We start from the raw sequence: 27,437 nt of genomic DNA, 5'->3' as shown, positions 1-27,437 counted from the left end.
CCCTCCATCTGTGTCTGTCCTTCATGAATTGCAACAGTCAGCAGATGTTACCAGGGGTGCCAAAACCAAAAAAAGGGTCCTTCCACTGGTTGTGCTTTAAAGGCATACTGTGAGAAAAACAACCACCCCAAGCATCCTGGTCAAAATCAGACACTGATTGTCGGTCTGCCTTTTTAAAGCTTGTCTGATTCTAAATCGGTTGTAAAAGACCAGGTGCCTTGCTTCTGCAGCTGCTACTGCTGCAAGATCAAATTGAAGACCCCTCTGATGATGTGTCATCCATAACTTACCACTTCATATTAGGTGCCAGTGTGAGTCACTGGTGTCATTACCACAAAAATTACCCCCTTGGTGTCCAAACAACCCCAGGTGCTTGCTTTTGAAAACTAACCTTTGCCAGAATCAGTTACCCCATGTTCTAGGTGCTGGGATCATTGTCAGGCCTTTTAGGAATAGCAACCCCCTGACCCCCCCACAATCTGCACACTAGTCTATTGCTGGGTCTTGCTAAAATCATTCAGGTAGAGACAGTAAAGAAAGGCAGCTTGTTCCCACCCAAATTATTTTCTTTTTCCTCTTTCCCCCACACACTAACATGTCTGTTGCCTTTTTTCCTGCACAAGCAACCACACAAAAGCCTTCCAGGATGTTAAAAAAGTGTAGCGCCCTCCTAGCATTTAACAACTTAGTGACATCAAGGCTTTTCAAATTAAAAACATGATGCTACTTGCAAGAGTCAGGCACAATGTAGTGTTGTGTATTTGAACTTTAGACACGGCTAGGCAACTTCTTCAGCACTGCAGACGTCTAGCAAAGTTGGAAAGTCTTTGCCCAAGATTTTTAGTGTTATTTGGGGACGCCAAATTTGTTATAACATGATTATTCATAATTTCCTTCATGATCTGCACTTTCTGAGACAAGTCGCCAAGGGATAGTGGAGATACCACTTCAGGACTAGTAAGAGAAAACTGGTCACAAAATACAGAACAAGTCAGAAGTTGCTGTATTTCCATTATGACAGAATATATTTCTCCTCTCAGGGGGGGCATGTGTTGTTTTCATAGGATCTGGTTGTTCTGTGCCTGGGGGATTTCCAGAGGACCACTGCAAGAAGGGAGGACGCCATTTTGTTCCATGGCTTGCCCACAAAATGGTTGTGTGCAGTCATTAACCCTTAAAACACCAACCACATCGAGTCATATCCTCTGATACCAGGTTTTCGGTGAGTTCCTCGGTAGTTTTGACCGTTCAAAGTCAACACTGTGTCGTTTACACTACACAAGGGTGCACCTCCCTTTTCAGGATTTCAGTGAACTGCCAGTTGCAGCGGGGACTGCTGCTGTTGCCTGACTGCCTGAGCACGTAAGGGGGCAGGACGCAGCTGCTGCAGCAAGGAGGAACCACGACGTAGCTGGCCGGAAGGAGTCGTGCTGCCGTTCAGTCAGGCTCAGGCAGGAACAGCCACAGAGCGCGGGGGGGCGGTCTCTCTCAGATCACCAGCACTTTGTCATTGGTTGTATTTTTACACAGTTGTATAACGTATGTACAGTTTCGTACACATTGTGAGGAAATGCGTGAAGAATTATTAATCCGTTAGGAGCCACTCTTGGTCTTCACCGGTATCCGGGGCAGAGCAACGAGCCAGCTTGCGCGTGCGGTGCAGGATAAAAACAAAGGATTTAAGGTTGAACGACAACCGTCGACCATCGGTCCAGAAAGAGAGGAGGTCTCCGGGGGAAGACGGAAGCCATAGTCTAGGAGGATTGCGGTTATACTCGGATTCTTACAGAACAAACCTTCTTGTCCTGCCTTACATCGAGGTGGAGAAAAGAAAGGACCATGCAGCAGATAAACTCCGACTGATAAAGAGGACGGAGGGAAAACGTGGAGCCCTGAGCTGGTAAGATAGCCCGTTTAAGACCCGGCTGTAGGGAAGCAGTCTAGCTATCGGTTTTCAGTGTTAGCTAACAATGTGTTTGGCAGAGATGATGCTAGCTTGCTAGTTTTCACCCATGTCAACGAATAACGTCAGAGTAGAGTTATCTAACACGTGGTTATAGTCACAAACCACGACACTGTTGTATATGATTTACGGTCTTTACTGAGCCTTCTACTGTTGCCTATTAGCTCTCTGCTCTCTTAAAAGGATGCTTCTATGCACAGCTACAGCAATCATTCAGAAGTACCTGCTGTTGCCCCTCCACTGATGTGTAACTTTCATTTATGAGTGAATTATTTTTTTCTAGAAGTAAGTTTTAAAGTTGTTGGACGGCTTAAAACTACGAAAACGTCAAGTTTTTTGCAAAATCCAAATTGTTATACTTTGTAGATTGGGGGTGTGTTTGCTTGTTTGTGTGTGTGTGTGTGTGTGTGTGTGTGTGTGTGTGTGTGTGTGTGTGTGTGTGTGTGTGTGTGTTGTATTTTGCCACTCTTGCATAGTCTTCTAATTCATAAAGATTCAGATGTTTTATATTCCCTCAAGACTAAGTTCGTAATGTAGCTTGATTGAACACCAATACCAAAGCAATTTCTGTATTCAGGTTATTGTACATTTACTTCGACAAACCTTGGAATTTTATTTATCATACCTACCAAGTTGGTTCCGCAAAATGCTGCAAAGTCATACACACTGTACTTTTAAATTAAGTATCATTATTTAGAAAGAAGCCTATGGTTGGTCTGATTTTATTAAGTGTGTAGTCTGAGAGTCAGAAGTTTTTTTCTTTTTATATGGCAAAAGCAAGACAGCCCCAGCATACCTGCTTTATAATTCACATAAGTTTGTAAACTAAAACAGTGAATACATGGTCTGTGGAACATTCCCTTTACAGTTATTACAGCAGCCATTCAATTTTATTTAAACAGTGATGGAAAAATAGGGGTCAGATACATTCATCTAGACTTGTAAAGTGAAAATGGTACTTGTATTGTAGAAGAAATGTCACTTTATTATATTTGCATTTAATTTCTTTAGGTGACCATATTCCCTTTAGACTACTTTTTGAACCTGCTGTACTTGAAACAAAGAGGAAATTCTTAGAAGTTTTTCTCATGTTTAACATTTTGCCAAGATAATAATATTACTATAGTTAATCAGTGAGTCAAAGCCCTCACTCATTATTTGCTCTCAGAATTGTGAGTTGGTCTTCTTTGTTCGGGCATGGAGTAAGGAGCTATTAACATAGCTATGGTTTTGGATGAAATGCAAAAGTATTTTTGCATTTCAGCCTCTTGTTAACTGGGTAAAGGCGCTTTCGCTGACCTAAAACAGAAACTTTTGAAAAATGGGAAATTTTTGTGAAATGCCGCGGCCACTGTTGCCATGTTAACAGCAAGCCAGAGTTTTCAGTGGAAATTAGAGCCGGGCGATATGGCCTAAAAATAAAATCCCTGATTTGTTTCACAACAAATTTGATTTACGATATTTTGAATTTTTTTCCCCCACTTCTTAAAGAAAACAATAAGTACAAATCACAGAGATAACTCAAGACCAATTTTGTTTTAATTTGATCAAAAACTAATAAAAGTAACTTCTATTTCACTCCTGGATTTGAAGTTTCAGCTGTTCTTCTGTTTCAGCAACCTCACCATGTAGTTTTAAAGGAGGCGGACTTGTTTGCCTTCATGTTGAAAGTTACACTAATTTATACATTTTGAATTTAAAAATACAGCTAAAATGCTTTTACAGTATTACCCTACGACTATCTGTAGCAGCTAATGCTAATACTAACGTTAGTTTTATGAACTACTTGTGGTTTTCAAACTAGGTGACGATTTAATAAAAAGATAAAAAGAGTTCTAAAAGACATACCATACATTTCACAACATATAAAAGGAGTGTATGTGGGATTTTTTAGCTACTCACCTCGCTGAGGCTTGTTATCAATGGGCACAACATGTTTGCGTTTTGAGTGCTGGATTGTTGAAAAATTGCAATCAACACACTGTGTGCTTTTACTCAGCATGAAATACTCCCAAACTCTGGAATTTTTTGGACGAACGGCTTTCTCCAGCTCTGCCATTATTTATGTGTTTACTTGTTCCCCATACTTGCCGGCTCGGCTTCTCCTCCACTATGCTGATATGTTTACATGTGACGCATACAGCCCCGCAGCCCAAGTAATCTACACTGCAGTCAAGTAGGGGGTGATAATGCATGTTTAGCTAGTTGCCAACAGCTAAATAATCCAACAAAAAGGAAGAAGACAAATAAACTTAAGACAAAACTGATACAGTAATGGCACAGTACAGTGTATCAATTATGGAAAAACACTGTCAACGCTTTTACTAATAAATTTTTATTGATTTTATCAATTTGTTGTTGCAGCCCTAATTGAGAGGAGCCGTTGTGGCGATCATAAGTCTTGGACCATATACGCTGTCTTTGTGCTTGTGCTTGTGCTTGTGCTTGTGCGTGAAGTAAACCATGCTGAAGCCCACCTCTTTGAAGCGTGCCAAAGCAGAGAAGTGAATCCTGCTTAAGCACGGCATGCTTGCAGTCACACTGGTCTAATGAACTTGGCTTTTGGGTTGAAGCGTGCTCAAGCACGGTACGGTTTGTCAGTGTGACTGCGCACTAAATGTTCAGGAGTGATATTAAATGTTTTGGCTTCTAAGTCACAGAGATTTATTGCTGTTACTTACGGAAGCTACGGGCACAGTCCATGTCACCTCTGGTTTATGTTAAACTGTTTGTGACACTCTTCCCTGCTGTGAGGGTCACAGTGTGTGTAGTGCTGACACATATACATACATGCAAGTACAGCTTTTGGCTTCAAAACTTGAACTCATACAGCATTGTGACCCAGCTTTTTGTTTTTGCCTTACTGAATATACTAAAATAATTAACAGGATACAAACATGTGACTTCCCCAGCAACAGCTTAGGCTTTAGTACACACCTCACCAGATTTCAGCAAAAACAACAGTCTTATGGCAGCAGTAACTCTATAGGAATATTGTTACACCTTAAGCAAAAGCACAGAAGAACAGATACAGAACAGTCTGCTACCCCTGCAACATTCCAGTCAAGAAAAGAGATGTCTGAAAGGTCTTTGGCAAAAACAGTTAAGTTAGTGGGCAGTGCAAGATATGTAGCGTTAAACTTGCATGCCACAGAAATACTGGTTTGATGCTTAACCACATGGCTTAAAGCAGAAGGATAAAACAGTGGCGACAGAAAAGAGGCAGTCTTGCTAGCCCTTTTAGCAAATGTTGTTACAAACTAGAGAATAAAAGAGTGGCCTGCCAATAATCAAGCTGGTAACTTGAGACAAGTTACCAGACAAAAGTAAACGTTCCAAACATGAATTTGAGTCATTACATTGTCCATAATACAACAATTTGTTACACAGTACAGAGCTGACCTGAGGTAATGGGCATGTGAAGTGGGTGCGTTCGACAGCAGAGGGGCAGTTCTACAACTCTACCAGCTAGATTGTTTCTGTGTGTGTCCAAGCTCCAAATGATAGTTGATGTTTCCAGTAGGGGTGTGCATTTTCCTACCGTCTAAAATAATACAGGTATAAACTTTTTGACAACACATACTTGTCATCTAGGGATATTTACAGTACGGAGACGCAATGATGTATGACGCTCCCTGCTGTGTACAAAACAACAATGGCCGTGAGCGAAAGCAATACGGCTGCATCAACTTCGTCCTCACATGAGGATTTATTGTCTAAAAGAGGAGCTACCTCTGTGATGTGGAGGTGGTTTGGCTACCGCAGGTCGGACACGCAGCAAAACACATTATACACAACATGTGCAGGAGAACTATTACTGCAAAGGATGGCAACACCACAAACATGTTTCACCACCTAAAGCTAAAACACGTGGCCGAATACAAGGCTATGAAGGCCCTTGAGAAGTACACGTAAGCTACGTTATCATCGGGGGAGTTTTTTTTTTGCCTCTACAATGGACATGTAGTCAAGCCCCAGCCCAAACCCTATATCAGCCTTACCCTTAATTCACACATAAAGCGTGAGCGCAGCTCAGTGCTGCATTTTTTGGGCGCGTGCCATTTCACACTGGATGCGTCTCTGGAGCATAGCTGGATACCCAAGATCACAGGAGAACCACATGTTCCTGCAGGAATCCCATTCATGACCAAGTACTTTCATGGTAGTGTATTAGCATGTTTAGCTTCCCTGGCCCTCCCAAAAATTAAGCAATTTCAATCCATGCCTTCTCCTCTCTGTTGGTGTCCTTATAGAACGAATGTGTTGTTTCGTATAGAATTATGAATTTTTTTCCCTCCAAGATTAACTTTTCCTCTCCAAAATGTCAGGTTTCCGCTGTATCTGACATACTTACTATGCATTTCAAGCTTGTGTAGTAGCAGGAGTAAATGTTTGGAAAAGTGGCTTCCACACTGTTTCTGCAAAAAAAATGCTGTTGTTCGGAAGCAGCAACCTCAAATAATAAGTTGTTTATTTTGCAAATTTCCTCAAAATAGCGTGATATAATTTTGAGGCTATATCGCCCACCCCTAGTCAAATCAATGACGCAGGGGGTGGGGGGTGTCATCGCTGAGCGACATGTGAATTTGCGTTGAAAATTCAATATTGTGAACTCAAGCCTAGAGGTGTTTGACGCCCCAAATGCGCCAGACGCTTCATACCCGCTGTGCCAAATGCATCTTTGCATTGATTTTATATGTAATCTTGACATAAGTCTTTGTGTGTGGCTGTGGCATAATAGCACAGGCTATTAAAGCCAAAATCTGCTCAAAATTGTCATTTTACTGTCAGGAATTCACATGGTCATACTAGGGCTGCACAATTATCACAATCGCAATCGCAATGTCAGCACATGCAATTACGTAATTGCAAAAGAGGATATCGCAATCACAATGTCAGCACATGCAATTCAGATTTTTCTCCATGATTACCAAACAAGTCTGTCGACTCATCATGACACCGCTTTTTTTATTAAATCGCAAGCACAATCGCAATCGCAATATTGTCCACCTAATCGCAAATCGCACCTTTTCCCCAAATCGTGCAGCACTAGGTCATACCCTCCTGATGGCTAAAGCTAAGAAGCTGTCTCTTTTTGAATGTGGTCTGATCGACGAGCTGCATAAGCAAGGCCTCACGCAATGTGCCATTGCTACTGAAGTTGGACGCTGTAAGACAGTCATTCTAAAAAATTTTTGAACGATCCTGAGCGTTATGGAGCAAGAAAGTCAAGTGGTAGACCCAAAAATATATACCTGCGCTGAGCTGGAGGATCCGATTGGCTGACCGTCAAGACATAGGGCAGTCCTGGACCCAAATTAAGGCCCTTACTGGTGCCGTCTGCAGCGCTAAACCATCAGATGGCATCTGCGAGGAAAGGGTTTCATAAACAAAAATAAATTCAAAAACCTTGTCTTCGTCAACGCCACAAAACTGCCCGACTTAGACTTTGCCAGGGAGCATCAAACATGGGACACTGAAAGGTGGAAAATGTTTTATTCTCTGATGAGAAAAAAATGTAACACAAAAATGTAATTACTTTCAAAGTGCTTTTTGTCGCACTCTACCTACTTGCTTTTGCATATTGTAGCTCTACTTAAAACCTCATTAAGATCCAAATGTGCAAAAGGTAAATTTTTCAACTGGTCTCGAGATTTTGATCAGGTCTGTATATCAGCACCCATTTGGCAGAAATTGGTCCTTTTTTGATAGAAGAGTGTCAATCATACATTCCATACTCTCTCTCTCCCGCTCTTTCTGTATCACTCTATCCCTCTTTTTTACTCCTGCACTGTGGAGGTGGATGGCTAACATGAGTCTAGCTCTGCTCGAGTTTTCTGCCTTTTAAAGTGATACTCCCGGATGGAACAAGTTGGGTCCTATCACAAGGTTTAGGGCAGAAATTACCCCTACAGCAGTGTTTTTGTGCAGCAGAAGCCCAGAGCGCTCGCGCCAAAGACCCCCTCCCTGCTCCTCTGCCGGTTTCCTATGCACTCAGACGGGGCCATATTTTACTTGACCAAAAACACAAAGAAACGAACTCCCAGTGATAAAAGTCTGATATCGGTCTGCATTCACGCTTTATTTAGAGAATTTTCAGTGCGTTACCTTCACACAAAAACACCGCTAAGTAAGTCTCTAGTTCTCATCGTGTCGTAAAACGGCGCTACCTCCGCTGCAGAGCCACAGCTGGCTACGAGGCGCTCGCCGCTTGGTGTATCAGTATGTGCGCACGGCGTGCCAGATATAAACAAACGCAGGTAGTCTGTCAGGACGAAGAGACACGATGAGAACTAGAGACTTACTTAGCGGTGTTTTTGTGTGAAGGTAACGCACTGAAAATTCTCTACACAAAGCGTGAATGCAGACCGATATCAGTTTTTTTCGGTGGGAGTCCGTTTATTTGTGTTTTTGGTCAAGTAAAAAATGGCCCCGTCTGAGTGCAGAGGAAACCGACAGAAGAGCAGGGAGGGGGTCTTTGGTGCGAGCGCTCTGGGCTTCTTCTGCACAAAAACACTGCTGTAGGGGTAATTTCTGCCCTGAACCTTGTGATAGGACCCAACTTGTTCCATCCCAGAGTATCACTTTAAAGGAAGTTTTTCCTTGCCATTGTATCTTGCTAAATGCTGCTAACTGATGTACTCATGGTGGGTTAAGATAAGAGCAGATCTCTTATCATGTCTTAATGTCAGGTTTCTATTTATAATGTACCATTAGCCAGTCTAGCTGTGTTAATAGGCAGTTGTCTGTAAAATAAATAGTAATAGCAATGTGGACATTCAAAGTCATGCTGCACTAACATTCAGGTAGAAGAGAGGCTGGCAAACATTCAATCCTAATGAGTGTGTTTCCCATGCAGCACTTGTTTTGTTAGCCTGTGTTTCATTAAAAGCATCAAGCCCATTGGCATAAAGGAATTGAAGTCTTTTTTCGCTGCAGTCCCCCAAGGGGGCTGCCTTACTTTAGAAGACAAGGACACTTTCCATCCATCCATCTGGTTTATGTCAATGCAAGAGACAGAGTCAGAGATATGCATTGTTTGCTCACAGCCTTGTTTGTGGATACCCACAGTGCCTCTTTCCTCAAAGTTGAGCAACTCTGACTGACCTGAGTCCAACAGCAGAGTTGTTGGTTAAAGTCCCTAACTGCATCAGGGCAGACTTTCTGGAGTGCAATCTCTGGTAAACTTAGATTGATTTGGAGCCTCCTGAGAAAGTTGTTCACCTTGTGCTCACAGCTCTTCAAGGGTGCTTTCCTGCCTGGCTGGTACGCCACCAGCTCTGTGTAAGGCTCGAGTCCTCTGTCTAACCTGTCTTAAACATACTGCTCAGATGGGTGTCACAATGGATGTCAGCACCCTTCCACTTCTTTGGCCTGCGTGTGGGTGTCTGTGTGTATTTTCCACTTGCATACCTTACTCTTATGTTACGTAGCAGTGTGCATGTAAGTAAGTACAGAGTGTCCTGGTCTCCATGGTTACTAGAGCTTCACCCTTGAGGAGCCCCTGCTGCAGTTCCTGCTGATGCGGTCTTGGTGAGTTGGCAGCTACAGAGGCCTTCATACTATCAGAGAGATATCTGATGATTATGTTGTAATAAAGTCCATGTACTGTTAACAGGCCCAGTCATCACACGATACATCCTGTCTCCTCATTAGGGGGACATCCACTGAAAGACAGTGGATGGTAGGCCCACACTAGAAGCAGAGCAAAATTCACTCAGAACACAGCCTTGCATTCTGTCTGCACTGCGCACTGTGTAGCCAGTCCGTTCCCTTTCAAGTGAATGCTCCAGTTCACATGGGCAGCACTGCACCGCATCTCTCTGCAATCCACAGAAGATATGTGCTCAGTTCATTTTCCACAGAGCCAGCTGTTCCTAGTAACACTTTTTTGCTCCTGTGAAAGCAGGGCGTGAGCCGACAGACAGAGCAAACCTGTGGTGCTGGCACTCCCCAGCACATAGCCCCCCTTTGAATTGAGGGGTTCTAGGGAATAGAAAGAAAACCTATCGTAGTCTCTGGAACCAATATCTACCCCCCCTGAGTGGGAAACGCTACTGTAGCAATGGCCCACCAAATGCATACCTGCTTTTTTCCCCATTGACATAATATTGCCTGCTCTTTTTGGTCCTTTTTCTGACAACTTGAGTCTGTTTCATTGATATTTCTGTCACACATGGCTCCTTCTTGCTCTGACCTCTGCCAAGCAAATCTTTCTCCTATGTGGTTTCCCAGTGCCTCCATCTTGTTTTCAGTTTGAAGGGATTGGTATCAAGCTGATATTATGGCTATGTGGTTTTGAGCTTCTGTCCCCCTCTTTTTTTCTGCAGAGGAGGTTGAATCCCCTGTGCACAATATCACAGTCAGAACGCAAGTGTGTGTCCAGCTATTAGTCAGTTTCAATGCTTCGTTCCTTGGGGAAAGCCCTGTCAATCTTTTTCCCTTTCAGCAATGGTAACAGCAACATCAAGGGCCTTTTCAAACAGGTATCTGTCAGTGATGTCTGTGCTGCAGCCAGTTGGTCATTGCTGCTATTTTATTCATTTTAACTGTTTCAATGCTTCAGCCTCGTCTGTGGCTCAATCTGCTTCTGTCAGCTGTCTTTGTTGCACTTGAGCCGGTTAATTGTTTCCAGTTTCTTCTATGCTAAGTCATATACTGCTTTGGAAGTAATGGTTGTAGATATGAAAGGACCATTTTAGGAGGTTTCCTGAAGGAGAAGAAAGATTCATACTTTTTGGTTGTCACTCAGCTGGGCTTTTTGAAGAGTGCTTGTGGATCTTAAAGGTAATTGTGACAGAAGAGGTACAGTGCAACCATGCAGAGACTTGTCTATGGAAATGAGGAATCTCCAGTAATGGTACTGATATCTGGGCTGCAGAAGCAGGTTAAAACATGAAAGGGTTAAAGATAAAAAAAAAGCAGGTCTAGAAGCACTGCTGAAGCAGCAGAGCAACCCATATGTGGTAATATTGTGAGAACAAAAACGGCTCATGAGTCATAATAATGAATCTGAACAAGGGAAAGGCCTTATTTCATTTAGTTTGCATTTTTGTATGTTCTCACTTTCATGAGCACTTAACTAAAAGGAGGCTGCTTGACTTTCCATGACAATCCTCTTTATTATCATTTTTGAATTCTCGTGCCGGTACAGAAGATAACAACCAAAATAAATTCTATTGTGCTTATTTTTCTGTAGGGCTGAATACAAACTCAATGTAAAAGACAAAAAATATTTAATAAATCTTTACTTCTGATATTTGTAGAGATTAAGAACAGAGTAAGTGGAGAACCCTAGGCTAAGTGATCTTAAGTCACGTTTCCACCAAGCAGTCCAGGTCGGTTCAGTTCGGTTAGGCACGTACAGGTAAGCCTGATCCCGTTTGCGTTTCCACAGAAAACTGTGCCTTCTCGTGGTAGGCAGTGTGTAAGCCGGGTGCCGAAAGCCGCTGCTGTTAAACAATAGCGTGACACCGTAGCAGGGCGACAGTGTCCTCGCTAATAAATCCAACAAAGAGGAAAACTGTGACACGGTAAACAAAAAGCAACGTTGGAAGACATCCAGCAATTGGTCTTCTTTGTGATTGGCATGTGGCTCTTTGATACAAAGTGCAACCAGTTTCAGAGAAGACTGTGTGCCTCCTGGAGAAATACTGCCGCTCGGTAAGTGCTTGCAACCAATCAATGGTCTGCAGTGTTGTAGCTCCATCTTCCAAGAGCGGATCGGTTCAGTCTGGTACCCACATGAAAGGGTCCGAAAAAGGGACGGCTCGTCTCAGTTATTTGTGGATCTGTCTTGGGATATGTCAGTGGGAACGCCACAAAATGCGCGCCTTACCGAGACAAACCGTACCAAGACGAACCAAACCGGTCTGCTTGGTGGAAACGTGGCTTTAGATGCTGCAGGTTAACAATAGCAGCGTTGTATATTTTTCTAATAGGATGATCGACAGTTATTCTCTGCACTGGCATCGCCAATACTGCAGCAGCTCACCTGAGATACACAGAAGTATGGCTTGGGGTTGCACTCCATTCAATGACTCGAGAAGGCAAGCTCAGATGTTGATGCAATCCTGGAAAGCTGCTTCAGTCTCCTGAGGATGTAAAGGTGTTGATGAGCCTCCTTGAGTGTGGTTGTGTTATGAGCATCGTGCATGGTGCATGCAGTGAGACACAGAGAACACTGCTACAACTTAATGGTGCGGCCACACCAAACACGAATTTGCGCAAGGTTACATACGAAGTCAATGCAAAGATGCGTTAGACACCGACTCGCCCTGGACGGCGCGTGTGGGGCGTTTGGCGCGGCGTGTTCGGAGCGTTTGCGTGTTTGGAGCGTTCGCGTGGTTGAAGCGAATTTCGCATGTTTGGGCGGTAGATGCGAAATTCGCTCGAGTTGAAAATATTTAACTTTTGACGCAAATTCGCGTGAAGGCTGTGCTGCGGCAGCCAATCAGTGATGGTCACCTGCTCTGACTCCAACCCCGCCGGGAGATAGAGGAGAGGATAATCTGTGCGGTGTGTCATTATCCAGATTTATAAGATATGACTTGTGTACTCTACAGAGACCAGAAAAAAAGGAGCAAGCTTGGGTGAAAGTTGCTGAGGAGACAGGTTTTGAAGGTAAATTCTGTAAATATTCGTTTCCAGCTGGATTTGCCTGCACGGGCTATCTCTGAGTCAGACTGTGTTTTCCTCAGTGGAGTTTTGAGCCTGATACAGAGGAGGAAAGAGTGGGGCAGGGGCAGAGCCAGGGAAAAAATGGAAGTTCCCTGCGGCCCTCTCTTTCCTTGACCCCTTCATTATTCCCAGGGAATAATGAACCTCTGGGAACATGGGTCGGGGGTTTGGGGGGTCGGAGGTTTGGAGGGTCAAGGATGAGATCGCAGGGAACAGCCAGGCAGGGCCGGTAGATTACCAGGGAGAGGCAGCAGGCATTGATTGTGATCTCCAAAGCTTTCATACACTCTCCTGTCATGCTTTTGAACCCACAGCTCATTGTTTTTCAGATGCTCTTTTGGGCTTTCGGTCTTTAAATGAACGGGCTCTCTAACCAGCATGCGCAGGAACGCCCCTCAGCTTGTCAAAATAGTTCAGTGTCGAGATTTGGGCGTTCACGCGGCGCGTGACAGGCGTTTCGCACGATTTAATTCGCGAGTTCACGTTTGGTGTGGCCGTGGCATTAGAGTTTTTGACTAATGTTTAGTCGTTTTGATCCGACACAGCCCTCTCAACCCCTCACTTTTGTTTAAATGATTGTTGAGAGAAGCGATAGCAGCAATCATACAACATGAATTGTTCCTCTCGTCTGCATGCTTGTGCATAAGCACAGCACAATTGCAGTTAAACTAGCCAAATGAACTTCACTTTTAGGTTGAACTGTGCTCGAGCGTGGTTTGAATGGCCAGTGTGTCCTCATTCTAAGACTCATCTCTGGGTTGGGTGTAATATAGGAAGATAATGTGTTTAGGCCATTTCAAGTTATGAGCCCAGATGCATGGAGATGGGCTGTTGCCCAGTAATGCCAGTTATGGGATTAAAGAAAGAACCCAAGTCAAGGACGAGTGGTGTAGCGGTGGACCACAGAAAGATGGCGTCAGCAGTGGTGCACTATTTGCTGTGTCCACTAATGAAGCTCCATGTCGTCATTAGTGCAGTCCTGTATGTATGCCACAGCCAGCCTTTCAAAGTATTAAATGACCATTGGAACAAGTGCCACCAGGGGGTAGTCATTTAAGAACGGCGCTGTTGGGCCATTCAGGCCAGGGATGGTGATGGTAGTTTTGTGATTGACTAGTCTGATAGAGTGAATGTGTCTCCTGGTTTACAGTTTGAGTGACCCTGTAAACTGGAGACCTTTAGATTAATGTGTCAGTGGATATCCAGTTTGCAACAGCTGTAAAACTTCCAGTCCTGATTAGGCAAGGCAATGTGGAAATGCTAAAATCTGCTGCTCATTGTGTGTCTGCTTGAGGAGGGCTCTGGAATTACGGGAAACTACATACACACCAAGACAAAAAAAAAGCATTTTACAGCAGGATTTCAACAAATGATTTTGGTTTAGACAGCTTATTTGTCCAACAGCTCAAACTGCAAAGGGTGATTTTTTTCTCTGACACAGCTGATATTAAGATTGCAAGTGCGCCCAATCAGAGGTACAGTTCAGGTGATTGACACGTGGGCTCCTCTATAGTTGTCAGTATGGAGGCTCAAAGCTTGCCCTGTTTCCAATGTGGCCGCTGTCGATGATTTGCTTCAAAACTCCTTTTCAGAAACAAAAAGGAGTTGTCACAGAGATTATGTCTATCTATTATACAGTCTAGGGTTAAAACAGAAGGTGGAAATGCATCCTAGTTTAGTTTTAAATACATAAATATGTTTCAAAATATCCCATGAGATAAGTATTTTATGACCTAAAACTGTTAATGAAAGATGCATGTTGATGTTTTCTGGGTCTTGAGCCTTGCAGGGGTTGGTTTTCTGCAGGAAAAGACACACCATGTGATAGATTTCCTGGCAGAAGGACAAGCCTCTTCCACATTGCTATATTTGTTGAGGTCATCGGGAAGAGATGAGATCTAGAGACACTGTATCTGACGCAGCATCTCTCTCACTGTAAGCATTGATGGTGTCGGTGCTTCTCCCTCCACATGTCCTTGGGAGAAGAGGGTGACAATTTTTAAGGCATACTAAAGACTTTCCCCCTCTGAAAGTCAGCAGTAAGGTCTCTCTTTTCTTCTCTCTGGGAAGATTTGTTATGCCAGCTTTCAGGCAAACTTCCCTGTGGGTTTTGGTCAGGGTCAATCATGATTGTGCTGCCAAGGTCAAAAGATGCATACCCATCAAGGTCCACATGAGCAGTGTGTGCTGCTTTACTTTCTAAACAACCCATGAGCATTAAGGTTTAGTCACCTGGCTAAACAGTGATGGACTTTTTTGTTTTTGGGTGGGAGTAGCCTGATGCAAATATGATCAGAGGATCTGAGGTGTGGGAGGGGAAGCCCTGTGTGTCCCTTGACAATTAAGGATGTCATCAGTTACAGCAAACAATTATGTGACTATATGTGACACTATAATAATGGTTACAGGTTTCATTGTCTCAGCACAGTTGTTGTGTATCATTAATACTTTGTGTACCAGCCTTTATGTGCAGGGTCCACCTCCATGAGTTTTTCCAGAAGAAAAGTTAAGTTCATTCAGAATAATTAATGATTGTTGATCTGAAATGCAGAGTACATCATATTTTAATTATTTTTACAAGGTGAAGAACACAATACCAATTTCCTTGTTAGATTGCAGTCACAGCTTTCACATTCATACTCGATCCTCTGCTTTCAAACATTTTGTTAAAAAAGATGCACTGTACTAGGCTGCTCCAGAGCTGTGGTCTACCTAGCAATGCTGCAAGTTTTAGTGAAACTGTGAATTTCTCAAAAGTTAGTCAAGTTGCACTTGTGTGCCTTTAGGGTAGTACCCAGCCACTGTACTACTGCCACATCAATACTTGAAATCTTTTAGTTTGATTCGGTTCATTGTGACAAAGTGTAATCCTTTGATTGAATTCTCGTTCTCCGGTAAGAATACTGAGTTGAGTGGCAAAGGAGAGTGTTGCATCTTCAGCGGACATAGAGCAGGAAAATGTTTCTTGTGGTGGTTTTCCCAACTCTATGTCCGCTGTACAGAATGTGCTTGTCTGTGTGTGTAAAAGTGCGCACGTGTTTGTGTCAGTAGTTTCACTGGGGCGAAACTTCGATGTGCGCCAAACAGCACGAGAAGAAATGTGAATGTGACGATGTACAAATGACACCCTGTCATGTAAATTAGATGAATAACATAAGGCTAGGTAGTTTGTTACATTAAAAATAAACAAGGTATAGACCTGATTTTTGAGAGAGGTAACTGAATCACTTCTGCTGTGATTTGGCCCTAGATGGAAAATAAAGTTACTGACTTCCAGGGGGGAAGTCAGATCTTTGTCAGATCCTGCTGTGGTCAGATCCTACCACCATTTAGCTGTAGCTGAAAAGTTGCATATTATTTAGCTAACCCAAAAAAGCCCCTTAAGGAGTGGATTCGAAGTGCGTTTACCAGCCAGATCATGAATATTGGCAATGGCAAAAGGTGGAAATCAGGATTCACAGCAACTGCAGTTTACTTCAGCTGCAACCTTGAGACACGGCAAATTAACCTGAATAAAAGGTATCAACTGCTCCAGTAGTCGCCACAGTTCTGATGCATCTTTGTTTTCTATAAAAAAAAAAGATCATCAAATGGCTTTTATTGAGTATATTCAGTGGACACATATCCACATGTCAAAAGTCCTTTGGTGAGAAAGTGAGATCCCCAGTTGTCAGTGCCTTGCTTATTGTTCACTGCCTTTGGTGTGTATCATAATTATTCATGGGCATCTGTCTTCGCTGAAAAAATACTAGGTGATGCTTTTGCTGAAAAAGAATTCTAAGTAGGTTCTTGTTTTACTAAAATGAATGCATTTCTGTCCATTTCACAGGGAGCCAGGACTGATGTCTTTCAAGATTTTAATACCAGCAGACATTGTAACTCCAGGTAACACAGTTTTTCTCTTGTTATAATAACACACAATGGTTATTTATTGTCAAAGTGTAATTGTATATGTTTAGAGGCTTTATGTATGCTGAATGTGATCATGTCCTCTGTCCGTACAGGCTTTCTGGTGTTAAGCTGGAGTAGATATGACTTTGCTAAGCTTAACTACTTCATGCCAAATAGATGGATAAAGAAGATTTATGGTTTTAGGCAACAATGCAAAAGAAGAATAAATAATACTGCACTGACAGTGATTTTGCTGCTTTGAATACTGCAGTTACTGAAGAACAACCCACTCTGATTAAATTTTCTGTCCATTTAGGATGTAGACATGTTCCTTCAAGAGGTTAGATCAAATTGCTGCAATTCGGTCGCCTGTCAAGTGCTTCTGTCTGAGCCTCACAATGCCCTCAGGTTTTTCTGGTCTGTTTGTCAGTCCTTCCAGCCATCTGATCTAACTCAGCATTCAGTGGTAATTAGCAACAGCAATACTTAACTCTTCACCAAAATTTGGGAGTACATGGCCTCTTTCAAAACTTAGGCCAATACACTATAGCAGAAAAAAAAGAAACCACTTACTTTGAGAGGCAGGGGAACTAAGTCTTATTTTTTTGGACATTTCAAAGTTCCATTCCGAATCCATAGGGATCCATTCTATTTTGTCAAGTTGACCTTTCTTGGATGTACAAGCTCCATAGGTGCAGATTTGGCCCCTTAGCACTCCCTTGCAGGACTTCTTGCAATGGTTTGATCCTAGAAAGAACCAGCGGGCCTTTTGACCTGACCCTTTGGAATCAACCAGTCAGAAACCTGACTCCCTGGCCAACAGATCCTCTTGAGCTAACTTACCACAAGTGCTTATCAGCCAGAAGTGCCAGTAAGTTTTAGTTCCAGGAACTGCTCTTCAAGGAAGAAATGGTTCCTGTGGCCCATTGCTGTTGGCATATCTGCTGAGGCCTGAGGTCCTGTAAAGAATATGCAAATCAAGCAAGAGACCTATGGAGAAGCAATAGCAGTAATCACACCCCAAAGCTGCTGACACCCTTCTTAGGGGAGTGATTAAGTACGCCAGAACTAAATTTTGTCCCTGGTTCCTGTTGTGTAAGGACAGAGTTTTCCAAGAAGCCCTTTGTTCCAGTGAAAAGATCATGCTGTTGAAAGCAGCCTCACTCAAATACAGCTGATCTCTGTTTCTAAACCTGATGGATGATAAATTTATACAAGATGGATTCAAATTTGCTTTTGAAGAGATATTTTATTTTGCCACTTAACAATGGTGAAATTTATTTTCATTTCTAGATGATATCCATCCAGATGTAACCCACATCATCCTGGAGAGATCTAGCTCTAAGGAAAGGTCAGATATTTTCTTCACAGCTTTTCTTTTTTTTTTGATATGACATTGTTTTGTCCTGTAATCCTATGTCCCTTTGTATTTTCAGGACTGTGTGAAACAAGACCTTGCTGCAAGTTTTTGCAAACAATGGCTCATCAGTGGGATTCATACTACCATAATCGTGCACCTTTAACACCGGACTCCAGCACTTTCAGAAGGACGCCAGAGTGTGAAAGAGGTCCCTCTGGGCATATAGAGAACTTCATTGGACACCATGACTTCTCCAGCACAGTGGCTTCACATGATAGCACTGCAACCAACTTAAATTTCAACACAAACTGTTTCTCAGATACCAGTGATGGAAATTCTCATTCAGACTGTGTTTATCAAAGATACTACAAAGACACTCAGTGGCATGGTGATGAAACCCAAATGGAAAGAGATTACCTGCCACATAGTGAAATGTCAGACTTTGCCACAGATGGACTGTCAGCAGCTGTAACTTTTCCTCCTTCTTTTGCAACAGACATTCAAGGACTAAACCAGGACTCTGGAATGATAGCCACATCTTTTCTTGAGAACTACTCTGATGTCAGTAGCTGCTCTGATGCAGATGTCAGTGAATCAAGACCATCCTGTAAATTTGCTGCTAGTTCAATTCCAAAACCCAAAATTGGCGTGGCTGCTAAACACAGCCCGACAGAATGGAATCTGCCTCATCCTGGAAAACTGAATTGCCCAACTGAGAGTCCATGGCCTCACGTGTCAGAGACAACTTTCACTTTGCAAACCCCTTCAAATGTACATACAGGAGAACCCAGAGCACAAAGTGCACATGACAAGATGAGCAGCCAATTTAACACAAAATATGAAGGAGAAGATCAGCCTTCTGCTACTTCTGAGGTGGTGACAACTTCAGACAGTGCGAATGTAAATGATACAATTCAGATACAAATGGATAAAACAGAGAAAACACAAGGGGAATCGTCTAACATCCTAATAAGCTCATCTGAAAACCTTGTTGATGGAAATAAAGAGTACCCAGATGGCAATAAGGAAGGGCAGATCTCATCAACTTCTCTAAAAAACGTGACCTCTTTAGTCAATGAGGAAGATCACATCGATGACCAGGTCATCAAAGAGAGACAAGAGCAATCTCTAGACCCCAAAGGCATGGTAGAAAATACTCGGGCTAAAAGTGAAATGTTGGAGAACATCCGGATAAGCTCATCCGAAAACCTTGTTGATAGAGAAGAAGAGTGCCCAGTTGGCAATAAGGAAGGGCAGATCTCATCAACTTCTCTAAAAAACGTTACCTCTTTAGTAGATGAGCAAGATCCCATCGATGACCAGGTCATCAAAGAGAGAGACGAGCAATTACTAGACCCCAAAGGCACGACGGAAAATACTCTGGCTGAAAGTGAAACGTTGGAGAACATCCAAATAAGCTCATCTGAAAACCTAGTTAATGAAAAGGAAGAGTGCCCAGTTGGCAATAGGGAAGAGCAGATCTCATCCACTTCTCCAAAAAAAGTGACCTCTTTAGTAGATGAGCAAGATCGCATCAATGAGCAGGCCATTGAAGAGAGACAAGAGCAATCTCTAGACCCCAAAGGCATGGTGGAAGATACTCTGGCTGAAAGTGAAACATTGGAGAAAGACAGAAAAGAACCTGTTTCAGCAAACAAGACTATTGATGAGCAGATGTCCTCAAATTCCAGCTCCACAAATGGGCAGGATGACAGCATGGAGACCAACTATCAAGAGACAGAAGTTAAGTCAAACACCTCTCAGTCTTTACACCCACTGATAGATGAGGAGTGTGATTCTAAAGATGTCACTTGCAAAGTAGGAGAAGGCACCAGTACCCTGGAAAACAATTCAGAAGCCTGTTTGGAGCTGACTGAGCATCTGTCTCCCAAAAGGATGTCAGAGATTAATGACTGTTTAAGCTCTCTCTCTTCAGCAGAAGATGATAATTCCAGCTATGCAATTAACAGGGATGAGACAAACACAGACAGTCATTTGGAGTCCTGCTTAAAGACAAGTAGCTCAGACACGGGAAAAGGTCCCTGTCAAGATCAAGATAATGAATGGACAAGTCAAGTAGACTTAGATCATAATGGTTCTGGTGTGCCTTGTGAAAGTCCATCTGTTGGTATCAGCAACAAACCAGTGCAAGTTGTTTGTGATAGCTTGGACACAAGCAAAGACACGTATCCTTCTCTTGAAAAAGAAAAAACAAGTGCATCAGAGATAACAAATACAATCCCTTATGTTATTCAACCTCATTCACCTGATCAATTCCTAGAAGCGCTTGAACTGGAAAGTAGTAGGGGAGATGTGGCAGAGAATTCAAGAGAATCATTTCAAGGGTTGGATCGATCCACAGAAGAAACATCAGAACTTGATATGTTGTATGGCGAACCTCTCTCCAGAGAGGAATCTTCATGTGACACAGAAACAAAACTTGACATTAATCCAAATGAAGACCCGTCTTTGGAAGGACCTGATGATAACAGCATCAATCATTCAGAAGATCAAGCTCCCCGACTAAAATCCTCGACAGAAATGAGAAAAGTTTTGCAGCCTGTTGTTATAATCAAGACCTCTGAATCAGTAAGTAGAACATTGAACTCCTTTTGTTGTGCCAATTGCCAACAAACAACCTCCAATGTGGATCAATTAATTGAACATCAACTTAGTTGTCATTTAGCATACAACTTTCAGTTTTGTGAGACCTGCAATATCTACCTGCTAAACCATGATAAAGCAGAAAAACATGTGTGTGGTGAAACGAAATGGACAGGTACTGCAGAAATCTCTAAAATGAGCTTGCAGAAGAAAATAAAAGGAACAGGCAGGCATAAATGCAGTAGGTGCCAGCTGATATTTAGAAGACTGTATCAGTACATAGCACACATGAGGAATCACACAGGCAAAACACCCTTTCAGTGTGATGGATGTGGCTTATATTTTTCAAACCCTCCTTCCCTACGAAGACACAAGTTTGGGAGATGCAAGATTTCAGAGCTGCCAGTTAAAAAGTCTGGGTCTGTTATTGGCAAAGCAGAATCACCTCCACCAAAGATGCTGGTACAGAATGAGCTATCCGCACAACTACGCCAATGTCACGTGAAGCTTGTTGACATCTTCAAAACTGATCCATGTGGCAAAAACATCTCACCTTCTCGGGGAGCCACAAAGCACTTCAGCAATGAATATAACGAGAAGAAAAATTCTGTCCCTTCAAGTCAGTGTACTACAACTAAAAGTAGCAACAAAAGCCAGACAAAGAATGAGACGGACGGTAAATTCAAGTGTCCTCTTTGCCCACGACTTTTCAATTACTCCTACAACAGGAATAAACACTTACGCCACTGTGTCAAAGACTCAGTATATGGTGGCAAAGGAAAAACTGAAGGCAAATTTCCTTGTCCCTTGTGCCATGCCACCTTCACTTTGTCAGCAAACAGGAAAAGACATATAAATTCATGTTGCCTCAGTCAGTATCTTCGTAGGCTTGGAAAAGTAAGCACAATGTCCAGGAAGAAGCTTGAACAGTCAAAAATCAAGGAGGCTGAACAGTTCAGACAGTCAAGAGAAAACGAGAAGAAATTACTGACAAAAGAATGTGTGCAGATAAGACAAGCAACCCCAGCTTCAACAGCTAAGGTTATACCACGATACGCATGTAACCTTTGTCCAGCAGTCTTTTTTGATAACTCTGGAAAGTACAGGCACATGAAAAAACATGAGTTGTTCAAGCTCACTGGACAAGTTGTTAAGTACAGGAATTCTCTTTCCTCAACTGTAGCCAAAAGCAGTCATAGCTGCAGTTTTTGTGGGAAATGTTTCAGTACAATTGAGTCCCTGGTGAAACACAAGCGCTGTCACAAAGAAGAACGACCATACCCCTGTCTGCAGTGTGGAAAAAAGTTTAAGAAGCATGCCCATCTGATTGGTCACAAAGTTACTCATCAGAAAAAGGTACAGTGCACCGTTTGCAAAAAGATTTTTCCAACAATTGGGGAACTCATCCAGCACAGACGCCTACATCCGAAAAGAGGAAAACTAAAATGCCCATATTGTAATGTGGAGTATGATCATCCTTCCCACCTCCTCAGGCATGTACGCAGCCACCAAAAACAAGAAGAAAACGCTACTAAGCATGAAGACAGATTGGAAGTGAAAAAACAGCAGTCTGTGGAACGTGTTGAAGAGAAAGAGGAGGATAGCAGACCAAAAGAGCACCAGTGTTCTCTTTGCAAAGAGCAGTTCACTGATGCCCAGGAGCTGAGAAAACATTGTCTGACTCATCTATCCAGTTCTTCAAACAAGTGTCCATTTTGCAAGAAACGTTTTAGTAATCGCCGCTCATTGCTTCGTCATTTAGTCATGCATTCTGGCGATAAATCCTTCTCTTGCAGTCACTGTGGGAAGCAGTTCTACCGAGATGTTTACTTTGAGCTCCACACAAAGAAGTGTTTGGCTGCTCCAACCGAACATCATGTCACACCAGATCCTGACCTTGAGAGAAAAAGTTCCCTCCAGTGCTCTTACTGTCCACGGTTGTTAAAGAACAGAGAACGCCTGATAACACATCACAAACGCCACGCAGAAAACTCTCTGGTTCTGTGCTCAAGATGTAAGAAGTGCTTTTCGCCCAGAAAAATAAAACTACACCAGAATAACTGCAATGGTACTTTAGAAGTCAAAGCCAACCCAGCATCAGCAGCAACAGCAGATCCTGACCTCAAAACAAAAAGTTCTCGCAAGTGTTCCTATTGTCCACGGGTCTTAAAGAACAGAGCACGCCTGTTGAATCATCACAAAAGCCACTCAGAAAACTCCCTGATTCCATGCTTAAAATGTGGGAAGTGTTATGTACCCATGAAAATAAAACCACACCAGGAGAATTGTGATGGTACTTTTAAAGACAGTGTCAAGTCAACATTATCTCTTACTGCCAAGCTAAGTAAAAGTACCACACAGACATTACCGAATGTCCAGAGAACCTCTGTAACTAAGATGCTGCAGTTAAAGTGCCCACATTGTTCACAGAGGTTCAGGTACAGATCGCTGCTCCTGAGACACCTTGTTACACATACTGGTCTGCAGCCCTATCCATGTTTACACTGCGGCAAGAGATTTCGAAGCCGCATTATGTGTTCACAGCATGAAGTCTTCTGTGATGGAGTCAAGGAGAAAGTGGAGTCTGGAGTTAAAAGTGATGCTGCAACACAATCACTGAACATCCCCAATCTCAAAAAGACAACACAGAAGCCTCAAGTAGAAGTTGACACTGAATTCAAGTGCAAATTCTGCACCAAGACTTTCATGAAGCCATGTAACCTGAGGCGTCACATTCTGACACACAATGAGGTCAATCCTTATCGCTGCAGAGCCTGCGACAGCTGCTTCTCAAGGTATGACCATTTAAAGATACATCAGTCTCGATGTAGAGTGAAAAGGCAGTGCTTGCAAGTTTGTATTCCCAAAATCAGTCAAAGTGATGTTGGCAGGGGTTGGCAAAACAAGTCTGTCCTCGATTCTGAAGTAAAGCAGGGGACATTTGAATGCAAAGTCTGTTCAAGGAGCTTTCCAACTGAGTCCAAACTGTCTCGACATAACACTTTGTACCATGTTGAGAAATTGTACAAGTGTCTAAAATGTGGCTCAGCCTTTTCTCATGCCAAAACTCTGAAGCAGCATATGAAGATGAGAAAGTGTAGAAAGATCTCCAAAGCAACATCAACGTCTTTGCCACCAGACAACAATTCATCCACCGTAAATCTGATGAAAGTCTCAAATGAGCTACAGAAATCTGTTCTTCAGAAGTTCCAGCCGTACTATAACAAAAGACACAGACACAAGTGTAGCTATTGCCCCCGCGCTTTTGAAAGTCTTTGGCATTTAAACATACACACTCGCCTGCACACAGGAGAGAAGCCATATCCCTGTGAATATTGTGGTGTGAGATTTATCAGAAGAGATTACGTGAAGCGCCATTACTCAAAGTGCAGCAAGAAAGTTAAACAAAACAAGGTGCTCTGTGATGGATGTGGGGGGTTTTTCTCACCTGTCAAGCTACAACTTCACAAAAAAACCTGCATCTCGCTGCCAAGCTCATCAGAGCCAACAGTTAGCCAAAGGCAACAGTCAGCCTCTAAAAGTCCACCCAAAGGCTTTTCCTGTGCATACTGTAGTTCTCGTTTTTTGCTGTTTTCACAGCTCCAAGAGCACTTTATAAACTCACACAAGATGGAAACCATGGCACCCCAAGTGACTGCTGCTCCCCTGCAACATCATCTTTCAAATATTTCAAATATAAAAGAAGAGCCGGTGGTTGAAAGTTGTAGTGGAGCTAATGTCATCTGCAATCTAGATACAGCCTTAGACATGGAGGTGTCTGACAATTTTTTCTGTGAAGAGTGTAACCTATCCTTTACATGCAAAAATGGACTTGTATCTCATCAGCGTGTACACAGAACAGAGTTTGCTTATAACTGCAAAAGATGCAAACGTGGCTTCTGGAATAAAAAACTTTATCGTGATCACTGCAGGAAATGTAGAAGCCCACGTGTTTCAGAGAGCAGTACATCACTACAGTTGGAGGCCCCCTTGAAAGCAAAGATTGATTTTGCACTGAATGACTCTGTAACAACAGTCACTGAGGCACGGCAGACAACCCCCCCCTGCCAGGGGGATTTAGTGGATGACTCCAGGAGAAATTCAGAAGTAAACAAGGACCAAAGCAACCCAAGTAAAGAGAAGAAACCTGTGCTGTACCAATGTTCAGAGTGTGATAAAAGCTTCTCAGATGGTTTAATGCTCATCAGTCACCTTGAAGACCACGGGAGAGAGGAGCAAGAGAGAAAGCGCAATGCATGCTCTGAGTGTGGAAAGTCATTTGCTAGTCCAGGAAATCTTCAGAAACACATGAAGGCTCATCAAGTCAGGGGGAAGAATTATTCTTGCCCTGACTGCTCTGTGACTTTTGACTCTCTATCAGAGCTTGAAGTCCACAAATCATGCCATGACCGCAATAAACCATATCCTTGTAAATTGTGTAGTCAGAGGTTTTGGACAAGACCATCTTTGTGTAGTCATTACAGGGAGGCCCATCCAACAGATGTGTACACCTGTAGTTTCTGTAATAAGGCCTATGCTTCCAAAAAGTCGCTGGCAAGACACTACAAAGCCTGGCATAGTAAAGAGTTACAGGGTCAGGAAAAAAAAATGCAGGACAAAAGCAAAAATGACAAACAATCCAGCAGTCAACAGAGCTCCGCTGAAAGCAATGGGGAAGAAGACCACAGCAGTGGGGACAGTGACTCAGATTCTGCTCCATACTTTCCATGCCATGTGTGTGGCAAAACTTTCCAAACATCAGAAAGTCTAGAGGATCATCAGCGTTGTCACCTGGGTGAAAAACCACATGAATGTGAGGAGTGTGGAAGATGTTTCTTTCAAGCATCCCAGTTGCAGCAACACCAACGCATGCACAAGTCTGAGTTCCAGTGTCAGTTATGCGGCAGGGGTTTTGTGTCTCTCTTTGCACTGCGTAAACACAAGCAGTCCCACGGGAAAAGCCGTCCATACCCATGTCCCAAGTGTCACTTTAGTTTCACTGGACTCTCACAGCTGGAAGAGCACATGTCCACCCATCGTGAAGAGAGCTTCCCATGTGATATATGCAACCGTGTATTTCCCTCCAAGAGTAGTAGAATCGAGCATCGGAAAAGCCACTCCAAACCAAATGAGCCTCTGCCATCTTCTGTTTCAAGAAAAGAAAAGGAAAAGACTATGTCACCTGAGCTGAAATATCGCTGTGGTGCCTGTAATGAACGTTTCAGAGACCCTGAGGAGCTGTCTGAGCATGGTTGCATTGCGGTCAAAGAGCGACAGTACTCCTGTTCAGACTGTGATAAACATTTTCTACATGCATCGCATCTGAAAAAGCACAGAGCTACCCATAAAATATCATGGTCTAGTAGTGAATACCCATGCAATCATTGCAACAGTAGTTTTTCTTCATCCCAGGACTTTCTCAGTCATGCGAAGACCCATGCTGATTCTGCAGATTCTGAGAGTGATCACTACACCCAAGGGAAAGATAAAGATTCTTCACAAGGTTTCATTTGTCCAGTTTGTCACCAGTGTTTCAACACTGCCATAGAACTGATTGGCCATTTTCCCGTGCATCCTGATAGTACATTTGAATGCAAAATTTGCAGAAAATCGCTTCCCTCTGAGAGTAAGCTTAAAGAGCATGAGCAGGAGCACAGTCATGCCATATCTGCTCCTGAATTTAAATGCAGAGAATGTGGCCAGAGCATTTTTGGAGCCAATGATTTCCTACAGCACAAATGTTCCCCAAAAAAGACTGAGGATTCAAAGCAATCTGCTAAAGCAGTCACTGAAATCAGCCATCCTGCAGCAAGAGAGGAGGAAGAGGTTGATGTCACTGGAGAGGATGTGTATGATTGCATTGTTTGTTCAATGCAGTTTTCATCCAAAAGTAGTCTTCTGGAGCACCAAAATAGTGAGCACCCAAACAAGAAACCATTCAAATGTGAGCTTTGTGGGAAAAGGTTTGCCCTGAGACGCTACCTCAGAAAGCATGAGCGAAGGCACAGTCAAATATTTCCAGTGGGGGATACCAATCAGTCAGCAGAAAACAACCTCAGCTGTATTCCATGTGATATTACTTTTCATACAGTGGAGGAGTTGTCTCTGCATATGAGACTTCATGATGGAAAAGAAGGTGGAGAGCACCGATGTGACATGTGCTACCGATCTTTCAGCCACTGGTCTTTACTGAAGCAGCACCAAGAGAGTCATGTTGGCCAAATTGTATATGAATGCACAGAATGTGACAAAGCATTTGCTTTTCCTCATTTGCTGGAGGAACATCAGCAGACTCATGTAGGGTCCTCACAGTAGGAACAGATATAATGTAATAAACCCTCAACCTTGAGTTCCCTTGGAATAATAGACAACTAACTTACTTGAATTTCCTTTCATGCCTTACACCTGACTATGTACCTCTGCTGGTGTTCATTATTATTCAGATGTTTTGTAAATGTGGTAGCTTTGGTTTAATGACTTTCTCTCCTTGGTTTCTAAATCTACTTTGTGCATAGCTTTAAGCTGTAGTTAAATTGTTATGCAGTTTGATAACAAAACACATCTTGACAGTGTTTGTAAATAGAAAAAATGTGTCAAGTTGGTACATATGTTTAATAGATACAAAACATTATGGGGTATGTTTATAAAGCGTTGCGACAAAGGCAGTTTTCGGGGATTGATGATGATCATGATCCTTTTTTGTTACATCTATTTTTGATCATTTTTAGTCTTTATTTTGATTAATGTATTTCAAACAATTTTATTTTGTTCTTGGAATTTTTTATGACTGTAGGGCCTTTGAAATATCCAGTTTAACCTGTTCCTGTGCTTATATTGTTACATTTTTGAAACAAGCATCCCGTATGTTCATACTGTATGTTTCTCATGACCAGATGACGTTACTTTCTCATAATTCCGTTCAAAAATGAGTAAAGTCAA

The 27,437-nt window shown here is 42.7% G+C and overlaps 1 protein-coding gene across 1 annotated transcript; it reads left to right on the top strand.

The window, feature by feature from the left end:
* The first annotated feature begins 1,391 nt into the window (after nucleotides 1-1,391).
* Nucleotides 1,392-27,437, top strand: znf1035 (zinc finger protein 1035). Its single transcript, XM_074682739.1, has 4 exons — nucleotides 1,392-1,900; nucleotides 16,473-16,528; nucleotides 17,828-17,885; nucleotides 17,971-27,437. The coding sequence occupies exon 4, from the start codon at nucleotides 18,012-18,014 to the stop codon at nucleotides 26,811-26,813; it is 8,802 nt and encodes a 2,933-aa protein (XP_074538840.1). The 5' UTR covers nucleotides 1,392-1,900; nucleotides 16,473-16,528; nucleotides 17,828-17,885; nucleotides 17,971-18,011; the 3' UTR covers nucleotides 26,814-27,437.

The sequence above is a fragment of the Halichoeres trimaculatus genome, unplaced genomic scaffold (assembly GCF_033239565.1).
Source record: "Halichoeres trimaculatus isolate MK-OKI-2021-1 unplaced genomic scaffold, fHalTri1.1 fHalTri1_scaffold_12, whole genome shotgun sequence".
NCBI classification, from domain to species: Eukaryota; Metazoa; Chordata; class Actinopteri; order Labriformes; family Labridae; genus Halichoeres; species Halichoeres trimaculatus.
This window is presented reverse-complemented; position numbering and strand designations above follow the sequence as displayed.

What these genes read in the sequence shown, in the direction of transcription:
- znf1035 (XM_074682739.1), top strand. Translation starts at nt 18,012, where the DNA reads ATGGCTCATCAGTGGGATTCATACTACCATAATCGTGCACCTTTAACA.